At 52.4% G+C, this 15,576-nt stretch overlaps 7 protein-coding genes across 7 annotated transcripts; 3 read left to right on the top strand and 4 right to left on the bottom strand.

Annotated features, from left to right (window-relative positions):
• The first annotated feature begins 241 nt into the window (after window positions 1-241).
• Window positions 242-885, top strand: BKA58DRAFT_389628 (uncharacterized protein). Its single transcript, XM_046170761.1, has one exon. The coding sequence runs from the start codon at window positions 398-400 to the stop codon at window positions 725-727; it is 330 nt and encodes a 109-aa protein (XP_046022435.1). The 5' UTR covers window positions 242-397; the 3' UTR covers window positions 728-885.
• On the bottom strand, window positions 880-3,056 carry BKA58DRAFT_343253 (D-isomer specific 2-hydroxyacid dehydrogenase). The gene is made up of 3 exons (XM_046168380.1): window positions 2,463-3,056; window positions 2,286-2,414; window positions 880-2,238 (listed from the first exon to the last, which is right to left on the bottom strand). Exons 1-3 carry the CDS (start codon window positions 2,803-2,805, stop codon window positions 914-916), a joined length of 1,797 nt encoding a protein of 598 aa, XP_046022434.1. The 5' UTR covers window positions 2,806-3,056; the 3' UTR covers window positions 880-913.
• On the bottom strand, window positions 3,038-5,087 carry BKA58DRAFT_389625 (lactoylglutathione lyase). Its single transcript, XM_046170760.1, has 4 exons — window positions 4,536-5,087; window positions 4,004-4,469; window positions 3,563-3,956; window positions 3,038-3,511 (listed from the first exon to the last, which is right to left on the bottom strand). The coding sequence occupies exons 1-4, from the start codon at window positions 4,688-4,690 to the stop codon at window positions 3,447-3,449; spliced, it is 1,080 nt and encodes a 359-aa protein (XP_046022433.1). The 5' UTR covers window positions 4,691-5,087; the 3' UTR covers window positions 3,038-3,446.
• Window positions 5,088-5,206: 119 nt separating this feature from the next.
• BKA58DRAFT_222466 (uncharacterized protein) lies at window positions 5,207-6,396 on the top strand. Its single transcript, XM_046166278.1, has 2 exons — window positions 5,207-5,657; window positions 5,704-6,396. Exons 1-2 carry the CDS (start codon window positions 5,566-5,568, stop codon window positions 6,248-6,250), a joined length of 639 nt encoding a protein of 212 aa, XP_046022432.1. The 5' UTR covers window positions 5,207-5,565; the 3' UTR covers window positions 6,251-6,396.
• Window positions 6,397-7,145: 749 nt separating this feature from the next.
• Window positions 7,146-8,334, bottom strand: BKA58DRAFT_389618 (GPR1/FUN34/yaaH family-domain-containing protein). Its single transcript, XM_046170759.1, has 2 exons — window positions 7,766-8,334; window positions 7,146-7,703 (listed from the first exon to the last, which is right to left on the bottom strand). Exons 1-2 carry the CDS (start codon window positions 8,099-8,101, stop codon window positions 7,230-7,232), a joined length of 810 nt encoding a protein of 269 aa, XP_046022431.1. The 5' UTR covers window positions 8,102-8,334; the 3' UTR covers window positions 7,146-7,229.
• Window positions 8,335-8,645: 311 nt separating this feature from the next.
• BKA58DRAFT_422832 (uncharacterized protein) lies at window positions 8,646-11,481 on the bottom strand (the record flags this gene model as incomplete). The annotated part of the gene is made up of 4 exons (XM_046172837.1): window positions 8,646-8,750; window positions 8,912-10,057; window positions 10,254-10,923; window positions 11,024-11,481. The coding sequence occupies 4 exons, from the start codon at window positions 11,479-11,481 to the stop codon at window positions 8,646-8,648; spliced, it is 2,379 nt and encodes a 792-aa protein (XP_046022430.1).
• Window positions 11,482-12,004: 523 nt separating this feature from the next.
• Window positions 12,005-15,570, top strand: BKA58DRAFT_389617 (sulfite reductase flavoprotein component). The gene has a single exon (XM_046170758.1). It carries the CDS (start codon window positions 12,286-12,288, stop codon window positions 15,520-15,522), a length of 3,237 nt encoding a protein of 1,078 aa, XP_046022429.1. The 5' UTR covers window positions 12,005-12,285; the 3' UTR covers window positions 15,523-15,570.
• Window positions 15,571-15,576: the final 6 nt, after the last annotated feature.

Genomic DNA, 15,576 nt, shown 5'->3' with positions numbered 1-15,576 from the left:
AGCAGGCAGAGATATAGGGTAGCTATCGAAGGTAATCTAGGGCGCATAGGGATCATCACATCACAGCATCATAGCATTGGGAGTTGCATCTCAGAGCACACAACTGTATATACCCCCACAATCGAAAGAAAAAGTGCCAATTTCGAAGCCGCGACAACCAGTGACGTGCCCATGCTGCAGCTCCACCGGATTCGGCATCTGCGTGGAGCAACCTCTGTCTTGCACCCATGCAATGACGTCACAGCCAATTACGCTGCCCACAAGAACGCGGCAGCGACATCCGTCTTTGCACAACAAAACACTTCACACCTCTTCAATCATACTACCAAACCTCTCACTCTCCCATTTCCAACCCGCAAACTTCACAATCCCCCGCCTCAAACCTCAAACCCTCAAAATGTCACCCCGCGCCCTCTACACAGCAACCCGCTCCCTGCGCACCCCCATCCCCAGCTCGCGTATAAGTTTCACCATGCGCCGCACCTTCCTCAGCACACCCACCCTGCGCATCAAAGAAGACGCAACGCGCACCCCCGAACAAGTCGAAAGCGCAAAGCAAGAACAGCTCAAGGAGCAAGAGAAGGGCGAGGGCAGATGGCGCGAAGACCTTGCTAGTCATGGCGAGAGCAACATTGCTGCGGATAAACAGCAGGTGCACGATCATGATCAGCATATGAAGGAACTTCAGCAGGAGGGTAAGAAGAAGGGTGAGAAGGGGGAAATGTAAGGACGTCTTGAAGAAGTATGATCTGAAAAGCACAAGAGCGATAGAAGTTTGTGGTGATATGTATCAATTGAAACAAGCGCATACCAAACAAACAAGCTGAACCCAAAGAGAAGAGAAGCAGCAGCATGTTGAAGCCACCTACATCCCCCTCCCATCCCTTCTCAACCACCCACACCCCCACCCCCCTCAGAAATTCACAACACTAGCCTCCAAAACCCCTTCCTCCCCAATCAATGCCTTCAACACATCCTCCCCAACCGGCTTATCAACCCCCAAAATCATCAACGCCTCATTACTCCCCTCTCCTTCTCCCACCCCGTTCCCAGTCCCCCCACCACCATTCCTCTCATGCAACCTCTCTTCCACCTCCTCATCCAACGGCGCCACATTCATAAACTTGATATTGACGCCCGCCTTCCCCAGCAAATTCCCTACGTACCCGATCTTACCCACGGAGTCGAAGTTGCGACAGATGAGTAGGGTGCCGCGGGGCACGAATTCGCCCTTGAACTTGTCGAGGCGCGAGATGAAGGGTTTGTTGCCGGAGACGAAACCTTGGATTATTTGGTCGTCATCGTTGGATGTGTTTTGCAGGGCGCGCGCAGCAGAGGGAGACACGTTACGTGAACGCGGTTGTTGGGATACAGAGCGTGAAGCGCGGGCGCGCAGGGTGATGAAGGAGGAGTAGGGTTTGTCTTCTACGTTTTCGCGGGAGCGCTGTTCGTTGATGAGGATACCGCGTTCTTTGGCCAACAGTTCAGCATTAACGATGTTGATGTTTAGGCCGTCGCTGGAGGTGATGGGCGTGAGGAGGCCTTTCACTAGAGCGGCGAAGAGGGGTTTTGTCGTGTTGATTGTGGCGAGCTTGCCTTCGTAGGTGAGATCAAAGGTTGTGCGGAAGGAACCGGTCTTCGCGGAGGAGTAGTGTTGGGTGTAGAGGCTGCCCATCTTTTCTACGAGGCTGATGAAGGGTTGGAGGGTGCGGTATTCGTCTGGGAGGACGATGGGCGCATTTACTGCTGAACGGGGAAGCTCGCCGCTGAGGATGGAGACAACTTGCTCGCAGACGTCGATGGATACGTTTTCTTGGGCTTCTTTGGTGGAGGCGCCAAGATGGGGCGTTGCTACTACTTTTGGGTGGGCAATTAGGCGGGATGCTGATGAGTCTTGTTGAGGTGGTTCTGATGTGAATACGTCTATCCCCGCGCCGCCAACAACTCCAGCGTCTAGAGCGTCGACGAGAGCATCTTCATCGATCATGCCGCCGCGTGCTACGTTGAGTATCCGGGCCGTTGGCTTCATCGTCTCCAGTTCCGCCTTACCAATCATGCCTTTGGTTGACGCGATCAAGGGAGTGTGCAGGGTCAAGAAATCGGCTTCTTTCAGAATCTCCGCTAGACTTGGTCGAAGAGTCACCGAAGCTGCTGCTGCTAGGTTCGGGTTTGCGTAGGGGTCGTATGCAATGAGGCGCATTCCTAGGCCGTTGGCAATACGAGCAACTGTGAGACCGACTATGCAGGCGTTAGCCAGGTGATGTCAAGCTGAGATTCAATGCTACCTTTGCCCAGCCCCACGATGGCCAAAGTCTTGCCTTTCGCCTCCACACCCACCAACCGACTGCGCTCCCATTTCCCAGCTTTGATACTCTGTGATGCATCTCCAATATTGCGAGCTACGGCCATCATGACTATAGCAAGTCAGCTGGGGTACGTATAACGATGTCTGGGTTACCCACGAGCTATAGTGTGTTCCGCAGCAGCGTTGATGTTTCCAGAAGGCGAATTGACCACGATGATACCGTGTGAAGTGGCACTCTGAACGTCCACGTTGTCAACACCGACTCCTGCACGCGCAACGACTTTCATGTTCTTGGCTGCACCCAGGAGCTCTGCAGTGACCTTCGTCTCAGACCGTACGATGAGGGCGTCATATTCGCCAATGATATTTTTCAGCTCTTCCGGACTCAGTCCCTTCTTTTCATCTACATCGAACTGGTCTTTCAGCAATGCCAGTCCATCTGGCGATACTTTCTCCGGTATCAAGATCTTTCGTTTCGCTGTACGCATGAGGATAGCCATGATGACGAGTACTCGTGTTTGTTGTTATCTTTAACCCTCCTGAGATGGATAGATGGAAGCAATTAAGTATGAAAGGGTTCCGGTGGTTTCAAACAAAGGTGAGAAACGGTTATTGCGCCGAGTTAGCTTCACACGAAACTGGTATACAACCTTGTGAGGGACTGTATGGGATGTAAGCGCAAAGCCTACAAGAGGAGTACACTCCATTTTGTACACCTAAAGTAAGACTGCGCCGCTATCGGTCTGCTGCAGTAGCATGCGTCAGAGGGATGTTTTTGTGGTAGCCTTACCTGTTGGCTGTGTTTACCCCGCACTCCTTTTACCCCACGGGGTGAGCGCCGCTGCTGCAGGGTCAGTTTGGCGAAGTACCTAGGCATTGAACAACGCCATCGAGACTTCGCAGAGACAATAATAGAGAGCTTCGTAAGAAAAGGAATCGAAAGAAAACTGATACGATCTGGGATGTATTTCATTATGCAGTTGGCGTCGCAGTACCGCGATTGCTCGCGTCCGTCACGGTACTATACTGTGCATATGTTGCGCAGCGTGGGTAGCCACAAATGGTGTGATCTTCAACGATTGGAGGCTGAATTGCTGTTGAGTGGGATATGCACATCACGCGGGTAGTCGGCGCCGCCCGTTTACCAATTGCTACGTGTCTTGAGCTTCTCGTTCTGCACTACCTCGATCCAGTAACCATCAGGATCTGCATACACTGTCAGTTGTCGATTTTCCCGATAGATAGATAACGGATTACCTAGTACGAAAGCGATGTTCTTCATGCGACCGTCAGTAAGCCTCTTCTTCCAGTTGACCTTCTTCTCTTCGAAGCGAGCACAGGCGGCGTCGAGATCGTCGACAGCAATGCAGATGTGACCGAATCCTTGAGGCTCATCGTTGCCGTTGTGGTACTTGAAGTTTGCGTCCTTCTCGGTTCCGTAGTTCCATGTCAACTCAAGCAGGCCTTCGGTGTTTGCTACCGGGTTGACGCCGTTTGCAGTGTTTTCGGATGCATCGGGGCCGTATCCTAAAAAGTACAGGTTGAAGCCGGCACTTTCGTTCTCTGAGGTGCGCTTAAGTTTCATGCCCATGACGTCTTGATAGAAGTTGAGTGAGGCCTCCTTGTCCTTGACGCGGATCATGGTGTGATTCTACAATCATTAGCATAGTAGCATAGAGTCGTTGCGGCACTACTTACCATTCGGTACGAGCCTGTGTCGGTGTCCTTGACGTTCTCCGTCTCCTCCAGTGGCTTCTGGCCAATCACCTCTACCCAATAGCCATCGGGGTCGAGCACAAATGCAATGTGGCGCATGCGACCGTCTGTGAGCTTCTTCTGAAACTTGTAACCGGCATCTTCTAGCCTCTGGCAGGCTGCCTGTAGATTGTCCACCGAGATGCAGAGGTGGCCGAAGCCCTTGTGAGGTTCCGTGTTGCCATTGCTGATTTTGTAGTTTGGATCGTCTTCGGTGCCGTAGTTGTGAGTCAACTCCACAATTCCCTCGCGGTCGGTCCAGTGGTTGCCATGTGAGACGGCTTTCGGACTATCATATGCGAGGAAGTAAAGGTCGAACTTGGCGTCGGGGTTCTTGATCTGGTTGATCTGCTTCATGCCCAGGAACTCGTAGAATTGGACTGATCGCTTGGGATCCTTGATCCGGATCCTAGCAAATGTGAGTAAGTAGCCAATGATATGGAGAAGGTGCATGAAATGCCATGCGGGTACTCACATGGAGTGGTTGAGCTTGTACTTGGATGGGTCGGTCGCCATGGTTGCTAGCGTTCGAATAAGGAAGCTTGGTGTATTGTTTGATTTGAGAAGACGAAATGTAGATGATGCGACTACTCGTGATGTTCTTAGTATTGCTGGACGCGTGAAAAGCATTGATTGAGCTCTCTAGAAGGATCGCAGCGCAACTGAGGGGAAACAGATTCTAAGGCCGATGACGTCTGTGATCCAATGAAGAGCTACCAATTGCCCCTCACCCGGCATTTGCTCGGAGATTAGCCCGGTGGGGTAGGATGGCATCTTGCGTGGGTGCGACGAATAGTCTTGTGACGTCGAAATTGAAGAGGAGCACTGTGTGCTGAGATCTGGATATATACACCAGGTCGACTTTGTTGTAAGGCGCGTGGCGTACAATAGCATCGTCATGTCGCGTGCGCGCGGACTCGTTTCTTCGAGTTGCACTTCCCCGTGACCTGGCCCCAAAACACACCCTACGTCCGAGTACCGTCGTGGTGTGTAGATACACGAAATCTGGGTAGCATCTCCAAGCAATTCATGGTACTAGGCTACAACAATACAAGCTCTTCGTAGCATGAGCGCGAAAGCACGTGCGGCGGAAAACAAGGCTCCGTCCAGCCCAGATGGTCATAGCTCTCTCTCCTGGGGAACTTCGTCTAGAACATCGTCATGATCAAGATACTGACACGCGCAACTTCTCTCTCGTGATCCCATCCGTTCCTTCTCGTGTTCTAACGCGTTCCTTGCTGTTGCGACGCGTCGCTGGCCGTTGTATCCGCCTTTGATCTCAGAGAAGGCGCAGATCGGGGAATTAGCAGCACGACAGCGCGGAAGTGGTTGCGCCAGCCATAGACCAGGTACGTGGGCCTTCTTTCACGTCACCATCTATCATATCGCATCCATTCGTTGCAGCGCGCGGTATTCGCTACATGCTCACGCGTCACTGAAGTTTTCCTACGCACATTGTATCCTTCATTTGTAGTTCTTAACACTCACAGCTTCCCCGTCTAATCATGTCTGCAGCAGATCCCGCAATGATCAACATCGCTAAAGTGAGCGACTGGCTCACTCAAAATGCAAACGAGCACATCTATCCAAGACTCTTGTAGGTTCCAAGTACCATATGATGTCGTCCAAACTGACATCAGTAGCTTAATGTCTCCCAATGGCACACTATTAGCGTACTCAAAGCCTGTTCAGACCAAGGAGCTTCGCGATCAGGCTGCCCTCATATCTATGACCTGGAAAGACAATTGCCAAGGACGCCAAAAGCCATCGACCCGCAATGGAGCTACCCAAGACCAGTCGCTGCAACCCGCACTCAGGACACTCACCATCGAAACTCCGGATTGCAATATTATCGTACGCCTATTGCAACCAGAGCTACTGCTCGTTCTCATCGGTAGAATCGCTCCCGGCAAGAAGCAGGACTTCAAGATCTCTGCCGAAGGACAGGGAGATCCACGATACCCAGAGGCCGACGACCCAGTTTCACGTCCCGGTTCAAGCAACGAACAGCATTTGACCATCAAAGGCAAAGCGCCCTCGTTGCTTAGTAACATGAGTCAGCGCGATAGAGATATCAGGGGTGGCGCGCTCCATGTCCAGCGAAAACGATTAGACGCCCTCGCCGAGTACGTGTTGCAAGACTTCGGAGACACTGGATTCGTCATGCCCGCAGATGCAGACCTTCAGTAGTACGATGATGCGGCTTGGGCCGGGCATACGTTACCCCTGCCTCATTCCACGGATACCGACTCAGAGGAAGGCGATGGCGACGAAGTACTGCACAAGAGATCGCTGGCTGGATTCAGTTCGCTGACCGCGCTAGTATGAGCCCATTGTGTTACCAAGAAAGAAGCGGACTGTAGTAATCTCGACGTCTCCACAGCCGTGTGCTACACTATAGCCAATGATCACGCTGCCTATTTGCTGGAGGGGGTTAACTATTGCTTGGTACGACTTGAACGCGAACGACCAACCGTCAGCCTACTTTACTGGAAGATGGATGACACCGATATTGCCCAGATGACATTGTTGACAGAATCCTCGGCGAGATGCGACAATCTGCAGACGTCTCATGGTGAAGGGGAAGATCTGCGATTGCTGCAGGAATATGTGGACTGATGAGACGTAATTACTAGAAGAGCGAAGGAAGCATTGGAAACGGCCGTCGTGGATGCGGTGCATTGTTGGATACCCAGAAGTCGAATTTGACTTTGTTTACTGTTCACTTAGATTCCAGGTGACATTCTCTCGGGCTATGATAGCTAATTGTCCGGGCATGTATTGCCCGAAATAACAGAACGACACCATGTCAACCTAGGAAAAAACAAAACACCCTAGAGGCTACATTAACGTTGGGTTAGCTGGTTTGCAGGTTTTTGTCTTGATGTATTCTGTAGACCTGTTCAGTTTTTTCCTTGCATAAGGTGACACCGTCTCCAGAACATCCCGCACAGTAGCGACCCAGCGCGAGGTCCAACAGCACATCCACGCACATTGCTCGTGATGACGAAGGCCTTTTCGAAGCCAGGCTAAGCACAGCAAATATCAACTCGTCAAACTTCTATTTGACTTTTTGTTCAACAAGGTCAAGTATCAGGCAAAGGGCCACAGGTCGTGGAGGCATCGACCGGCCGCTACAAACACCCCGCCCAACTTGTTGCGCATTACATTATACAGGCAACGGCTTCGGAACACCCCTCTTAACACCCGGCTCACCCAAACCAGGAATGACCAAAGGCGCCCTTCTCTCCATCGGCGTCCTACCGATAGGGAAGAACTTTGTAATCGTATGATCAGGACCATATGCCTCTTCAACGAGGTACACCGTCACTCTCCACCAAGCGCAAAGTGCGCTCAACATCCAAAAGTAGCTTGCAGCCTTCATGCCCATCGTTACTCCGCCAGTGAGGCTGTCGCCCGACGCGCCAGTGTCTGCCGTAGTGATGGGACGGCCATTGTACGCGAACATGCAGCAAGCGATCGTACTCCCGATAGCTAGGGAGAAGAGACAGACGCTGAGGACGACGTCACGCGCTGTAGCTGCGAGCGCGCCCGACCAGGTGAAGACACAGAGGATCACGAACCACGACGCGAGTTCGGGGAAGTGAGTGTGCACTTCATGTGGCTCGAGAGCACCGGCCGCCTATCATTCCCTTCATTAGATCATCTCTCCTGTTCCAAAACGTTTTCAAGAAAAAGACTTACAACAAAAGCATACAAAATCCCAATACTAATCCAAAAGCTTCCCCACATTGTGTTAATCACCGTCACCAACGTGTCCCGCGCTTTAAACCCATACAATCCGGCGATGAACTGTGCCAGCCCGCCAAACAGACCTACGAAGGGAAAGAAGATGGTCGGTGACTCGGGATTACCCCACCAATTCGCGATGTAGGACGAGGTTATCCATGTTGAACCTGCGAAGCCGGCGAGACCGAGGGCGGCGGGGGGTGCGATGGGTTGGAGGAAGATTTGGATGCCGGGGGTTTGCTGGAGGGTCTGGTCGACCTTTTTGGGCTCGTCGGCGCCGTGGAGTGCCATTGTATGTTTTGTTGGTCAAGGGAGCGAAGCGAATACTTGTCAGCCTTGATCGGATAACTACTGTGAAATGTAGGTGTTTTGTTGATAGTGGTGAAATGTTTCTGGGGTCAACAAGGATGTAATGCGAATGCTGAGAAGGTGCGAACAGCAATTAGATAACCCATGATTTCCATCAACAGTCGGCGACCTTATTGCTGTGATGCAATCGTACAGTCAGTGGAGATAAGGCTGTGATGTTTTGTTGTTACATGGCTATGACGATAAGCGTGACGCGATAAAGCGCTCCGCGTGCTGATCGCGAACATCGCGACTGATCCACGTCGGCACCTCACTTCCGCGTGAATACCTTGACATCATCACAACGCGAATGGATATGTTCACTCGTTGAAGCTATGTGACAGAGGTTGATGCACGTCAACCTAGGAAAAAACTGAACAGGTCTGCAGCCTACATCGACATAGAAGTATTCAAAGTAGGTGACCCAACGTTGATATAGGCTCTAGCCCTGTTTAAGTTTTTTGTTGTGTAAGGTAGATGGGACTACTCAAGCCACAGTCGAAATCGTGATTAGTGGGGAGATCGGGGATGGGTCCTTGTCATTGCTAGATTCGGTAGTGCGCGTCGATGTGGAGCGGTGATGCTTGTGATGCTTATCCCAATGTCATATGTGCTTAGTCAATTGAGCTTAAACGTAGGAAGACTAGTGAGAAAGAATACATCATCGAACATTCCCCAGATGATGCTGATGATATCGAGTGCATGGAGCATCTTTGGCCAGGGTTTGGTGTCTTCCAACTCCTCAACTCATACCACCGTCCTCATTGTCGCTCGATACTTCGCTGCCCTTTTCATCGCTTTGACCGTCGCTGTCTGTGAAAATTTCGGGTTCATTCCTGCCGCTGTCTCCTCTGGGTCAGTGCCGTTGTTTGCATCCACTTCTCTTCGCTCATTTATAGTCCTTTCTTGACGCTCAGCCTTTTCCATATCGACTGGAAAGGCCCCTGGTATGTGGATACATTTGTTTTCATCATCTTTCGTGACACATTTGGCAGAGGCGATGCTATCAACGAGGACCTGGAAAGCGGCTGTTTCGGAGGAGGAGGGTGCAAACCCCTGTGGTAAGAGATAGTCATAGCGCTCTCCGAACCACAACCAGTATTCCTTCAATGACTCTTCGTCCATGGGAAGGCCTTTCATGCATGCCTTCCCGAGTATCCGTAGAGTCTTCACATGTCCATAAGCAGCTGCGATGTGAACAATCGACAGACCGTCAACTTTCTTACGATTCAGCCGAGCGCCGTGGTCTATGAGTGTCCCGAGTGCGGAGCAGTTGTTGCTCATCACAGCTATCATGACTGCTGTTCTGCCCTCATCATCTTGAGCTTCGATGTCGGCGCCAGCTGACAATAGTCGTTCGCAGGTGTATGATGTAGACCAGTAAGCCGCCCTCATCAGAATGTGCATGCCATCATGCAGCCCATGTACATTAGCTCCGGCATCTAGCAAGACATCTATCATCGGAGTATGCCAATCCCGCAGCACCGCCACGCCTAGAGCGGTTTCATTGTGCCGGCAAACTTGGTCAACGTCTCCGCCGGCCTCGACAATCTTCCTGCAAATTGCGTCCGAACTCAAGTGAGATCTACCAGCATTACACAACGGAGCTGTACCATCTTTTGCCACACCATGTGAATTTGCGCCAGCTTCGATCAGCAAGTCGACAGCCTCAACATTCCCCAGAGTCATAGCCCAGTGCAGGGGTGTGTTCCCCATGGAATCTCGGGTTAGCACAGCGCCCGGCTCACTTCGTAGAAGGTATTTTAGGCTCATAAGGTTTCCGTTAAGTAGTAACTTTGTGGCGGGAGCGAGGTCGAGAACATCACTAGCGTCCAGAAGATTCGATCGTCTCTGGAAGTCTTCGCATACTTCGCCCTTTACAGAGATGACGCCAAGAGCCTGCGCAGGAGTACTATTGTCATCAGCGTGTGTGCAAGTTGGTCCCGATGATGCTTACAGCCCGTTAACCGGTGACGGAAATTCAATGTCCGCTCCGTCATCCAACAGCATCATGTACATAGACTCAGAGTCTTCATATTCGAGAGCAATCTTCCCAATTAGCCCAGAATCCTGTCGATGAAGAGCGAGCGCTTACGGTAAGTGGCGAGATAGGTTCGCGGTTTAGGGTCGTGAGCATATCGAAACCCCAGACTCCGTAATGCTCCATCATCCGCTGAACTTCAACAACCGCACCATTACGCAATGCAGACGTCAAGCTCCAGTGGACAAAGTTGTCATCGACAACTTGTGGTATTTCAAGACTCCAGACTCCTCCGATGCCACCGAGTGAACGCCAACATGCAGCAAATTCAGTTCCCATCGGCAGGAGCCATGTCGGAAGAAAGTACTGAAACCGCAGAGCTCCTGTTCCGTTTGACTTATGACGACACCGACCGTAGTTACATAGCCGGCGGTTGAGTAAAGGCACTGAAGCAAATTTGAAGAATGCGGCACCTATCACCCCACGTAGCCACCTCGGCGTAGTAGCCACAAGTGGTATATGGCAATCGCAAGGACCTGATGACTTGCAGGTTCGATCTGTCGTCGCTTCGATAGTTTCAATCTTGATATGGGAATTGCATTTAGTTTGCTGGTCGATCATGGTCCCATCGGTGATTGACGAGATTGTGCTCCTACAGGCCGCTTTCTCCATGGCATCAGGCAGATCGAGTGTTTTGTCATAAGTCGTCGATTCTGTGGGCATGTCTCCCGCGTGAACGATGGTTACATCTTGTATGACAGTAGAAAGCCTGCTGGTGGTTCTCCTGTTTGCGCAAAGTTAGCCAGTTGGCCTGTGAACAATGTCTGATCTAGCCCTCTCTTACGATCCCGGCGTACGCCCGACAACGGCAAGTCTCAACTCACAGATTCGTTGCACTCATCGCTAATACAAAGCTGAGTTTCAAGGAAGCCAGCTCCTGTTGGAATGCGTCAATCTGACATTGTACTTGACCTGTTCCCAACACGTCCATCCACTTCACACATCTTTTTAACTTGGTGACCTTATCAGCACCGGCCACTTCTTTTCGCTCACGCAAAACATTTCTCCGTAGATACTTGGTGAAGGCGTCGACCCGGCCCATTACTCGGCCTGAAAGCCTATGAAATTTAGCCTGATAATGTGGCGGGACCTGGTGCCGAGTTTCATTCAACGCCGTCTGTACTAAGGTGAGAGTTGCCTTGAAGTCAGTGACTTCATTGATCGCCCCAAGGACGTAAAGTGAGACGCCGCGCAAGCCCAACACTTGTTCGAGGATCGAGGCGGCATGGCTGGCTGCGCTGATTAGGGTGACTATGCTGGGCACTAGGTCTATGGCTTCCATTCTTTGTATGCGTATGTGTAGAGTTCAGTCTAAAGTTTTCGCGTCATCCTGGTGATATCGAAAGAAGTAAGGTAATAGATTATAAAGAGGCTATGATAGAGGTGCAGTGCTGTGGCCTATGATTGCTTAATGTCGTTCGTACGGCGCCAACTGTACACCAGAGGAGTACATAGCCCTCAGACGGTCGAATCAATACGGAGATGGGTTGCACCGCTGCGCGCGTACAATCTGGCATTAGATTCGTATGCATGCACCCGGTTCATGCATTTAGTCATTCATGGTCAGCCTTGTGTGGTAGCATACAGACGCACAGAGCAAGCGATGGGATGGAAAATTTGCCAGTTGTTGCACGACCATGCGCTGCGCGAAGGGCATTGGAAGACGAGATGAGACGGTGTTGTTGATCAGATCTCCGAGGGCCGTGATTTCCCCGCTGTCACGTGCCCAGACTCTTGGCGTGTCGAGCACGCAATTCGCGCTAGGGCCAAATTCTCGTCGCGTCAAGGCGACATTCCGCGCATTTGCAATCTATCGCCCGAAAGACGTGCTAGAGCATCTGGACAGAGCCAATCATGGTGTCTGTGAAGGATTGCGTCTTCCTCGGTCGGTCTTCTGCCGATGTCGCTACTGGACGACGGCACTTTTTGGCTGCTACGAGGCGGCAAACCCACGACACGGATATACTCCCACTGTGAAGTCTCCGGACAGTCGTAGCACCTCCCGTTCTCTCGTATACGCCAAAGAGAGACCCTCACTGCCTTTTTTTGAAAGGCTGAGTTGCTGAGGCGCATACTTGTATTCAAGATGCATTTCCAACAGACTGAGTCTGCCGGCCCTGGGGCTGAGCAGAATGCACCCAAGAACTTCTCCAAAAAGTCGTCCAGTCTGCCATTTGGTCAAAACCTCTCCTACCAATCTATCGGCGGACCCACCTACCTCACGGCGCAAACCCTCGTTCAGCAAGTCGCATACGCCCTCTCGGATAAGATATTCGCATACTCGGCTGAGTCGTTCGATTTGGATGTCGCAGTCAAGTACTGGCAGGAACAGGGCGAGAAGAACGCCTTCGGCTACCAGACTGGTGTCTCTTCGCTTGAGACGAGGACCGGTGCTGGTGCCATCGCATTGGGATACATGTTCTCCAAGGACTATGACTTGAAGAAGCGCCATATCCCCCAGTCCATCGTCGCCTCCTCTTCTACGTTGAACTACCTCCGCGCTTCGCTCGACCAGCTATCCGCCCTCTACTCGGTCGCAAACCCTTTGACCGCCCACATCGCCGCTGTCGACTACTCAGCCAACTCCAGTGCTGGCCTCGTCACCGACTATGTGTCTTCCCTCACACTCGCCGAAGACCTGGGCCTTGGTCTCGTCTGCAGCCCGTCTGTCTTCGAGGCCCAGCACATGTCCCTCTTCGCTACCCTCCTTTCGAGCGTCCTCCCCACGATCCACACATATGATGGCATTAGCGTTGGAAGGGAAACAGCCAGGCTGGTAGATACTCTCGACCAGACCAGGCTGCACAACAGCTACGAGGCAGTGCTCAAGGCCGTCTCGGAGGTCGACAAGAAGCACTCTGACACTGCTGGACGCGTTCTGCGCCTGCTCCAGGCCTTCAACGATGAGCTTGGCGAGGACTACAAGCTCTTCGACTACTACGGCCATGAAGAGCCAGAGAGCGTGCTTGTTGTCTTTGGTACTGTGGAGGCTTCATTGACCGCTCAGGTCGCCAACGCCTTATCCAAGGATGGCGACAAGGTCGGTGTCGTCAACGTCCGCGTCTACCGTCCGTTCGTTGAGGAGGCTTTCCTTGAGGTGCTTCCCAAGAGCACTCGTCGCATCGCCGTTCTTGGTCAAGTTAAGGATGAGGCTGCGGTTCTCGACCCCGCAGAGTACTCCAGGCTCTACTCCGACGTCTTGGCTGCCATTCAGTTCGCCTACCACAGGGACGTTGAGGTCAGTGATGTCAAGTACTCGCGCGAGCAGGTCTGGACTCCCAGCAACTTCCTTGATGCTTTCCGCCAGATCCACGCCGAGAAGGAGGGAGCCGAGGTCCGCTCATACGTCGACATCTTGAACACGGCCGACGTCAAGCAGTACAGCTTCTGGAACCTCGACGAGTCATCTGCCGCCAACGCCCCAGTTGTAGTGGGCAAACTCCTCTCAAGTGACTCTTCCAAGAACGTCTTCGTTCGCAGCGGCCACGACAACCTCGTGCAAGGCGGTGTTACTCGCACTGACATTCGCAATGCTGACTACACCATCGAAGCGCCTTATGCGGTTGAGCAAGCTGATGTTGCGTACGTCGGCGATGTTGCCATTCTCAAGGAGTTCGACGTCCTGAATAGCGTCAAACCTGACAGCTCCATCATTGTCAAGCTGCCCGGTGTAAAGAACGAGGACCTTGAGAAGAAACTCTCGCCTGCTTTCCGCAAGGCCCTCGTGGACAAGGACGTTCAGCTCTTCGTCCTCGACCCTGCTTCGTCTGAGGCTGTCGCTGAGGACGAATCTCTAGAATCTTACCTCACCCAGCTCGCGTTCCTGAGAGTTGCTCGTGAGGACCTGCTATCCTCTGGCTTGAGCAAGCTTGCTGCTATAAATGGCAGCTCAGATGTCTTCGACAAGCTCGCCCAGCAGCTCGAAAGCGCTCTTCGTGAAGTCGAAGTACCTGCTGCTTGGGGCACTGTTGAGGATGATGTTGAGCCCATTCGCCTCCCTTCAGACATCAACGTTAACAGCTTCGCTCCCTTCGATCGCATCGAGTCTGAGCCACTCACACTGCTCAAGGACTGGCAAGTCGCAGCCAAGGGCTTTGCCTTCAAGGAAGCCTTCGGCACCGCGAACCAAGTTCGTCCCGATCTTGGCTTCAAGACCAGTGTTGTCCACGTCAAGGAGCGTCGCCGCCTCACACCGCAGAACTACGACCGTAACATCTTCCACATCGAGTTCGATCTCGGTAACTCTGGTGTTACTTACGCCATTGGCGAGGCCCTCGGCATCCATGCAGAGAACGACGAGGCACAAGTTGAAGAGTTCATCAAGTGGTATGGTCTCAACCCCAATGAGATTGTCGAGGTCCCGTCTCGTGACGACCCCAACGTTCTGGTCAACCGTACCGTTTACCAGTCCCTCATGCAAAACGTCGACATCTTCGGTCGCCCACCAAAGCGTTTCTACGAGTCGCTTGCTGAGTTTGCTGATGACGAGCGTGAGAAGCGCGAGCTTCTGCAGCTTCTGAGTGCTGAGGGTGCCACTGAGTTCAAGCGCCGTGCTGAGGTTGACACTGTCACCTACGCCGACATTCTCCTTGAGTTCCCGTCTGCACATCCAAGCTTCCACGACATCGTTCGCATCGTCAACCCCATGAAGCGCCGCGAATACTCCATCGCCTCTGCACAGCATGTAACCCCCAACTCCGTCTCTCTGCTCATCGTCACTGTCAACTGGGTCGACCCCAAGGGCCGCGACCGCTTCGGTCAAGCGACTCGCTACCTCAACAGCCTCAAGGTCGGCGCGCCTGTTACCGTATCCGTCAAGCCGTCTGTCATGAAGCTTCCTACTAAGACAACCGCGCCCATCATCATGGCCGGTCTCGGAACTGGCCTAGCGCCATTCCGTGCCTTTGTCCAGGAACGTGCCTACCAGAAGCAGCAGGGTCACGAGATCGGCGAAGTCCTACTTTACATGGGCTCTCGCCACCAGCGTGAAGAGTACCTCTACGGTGAAGAGTGGGAAGCATACCAAGACGCCGGTATCATCACTCTCCTCGGCCGCGCCTTCTCTCGTGACCAGCCTCAGAAGATCTACATCCAAGATCGTATGAGGGAATCTCTGAAGGACATCCGCAGAGCTTACCTGGAGAAGGAGGGTAGCTTCTACCTTTGCGGGCCGACATGGCCTGTACCTGATGTGACCGAGGTGCTTCAGGAGGCTGTCGAAGTCGAGCACAAGGTCAAGAACGTTGGCGCCAAAAAGATTGATGGACGCAAGGAGATTGACAAGCTGAAAGACGATGGCAGATATGTACTCGAAGTCTACTAGGAGCCAGGTTTATATGAGATAGATCCATGACATTCCATTATTATTCCAGGGCCT

The sequence above is a fragment of the Alternaria rosae genome (assembly GCF_020736505.1).
Source record: "Alternaria rosae strain MPI-PUGE-AT-0040 chromosome Unknown BKA58scaffold_8, whole genome shotgun sequence".
Taxonomy (NCBI): domain Eukaryota; kingdom Fungi; phylum Ascomycota; class Dothideomycetes; order Pleosporales; family Pleosporaceae; genus Alternaria; species Alternaria rosae.
This window is presented reverse-complemented; position numbering and strand designations above follow the sequence as displayed.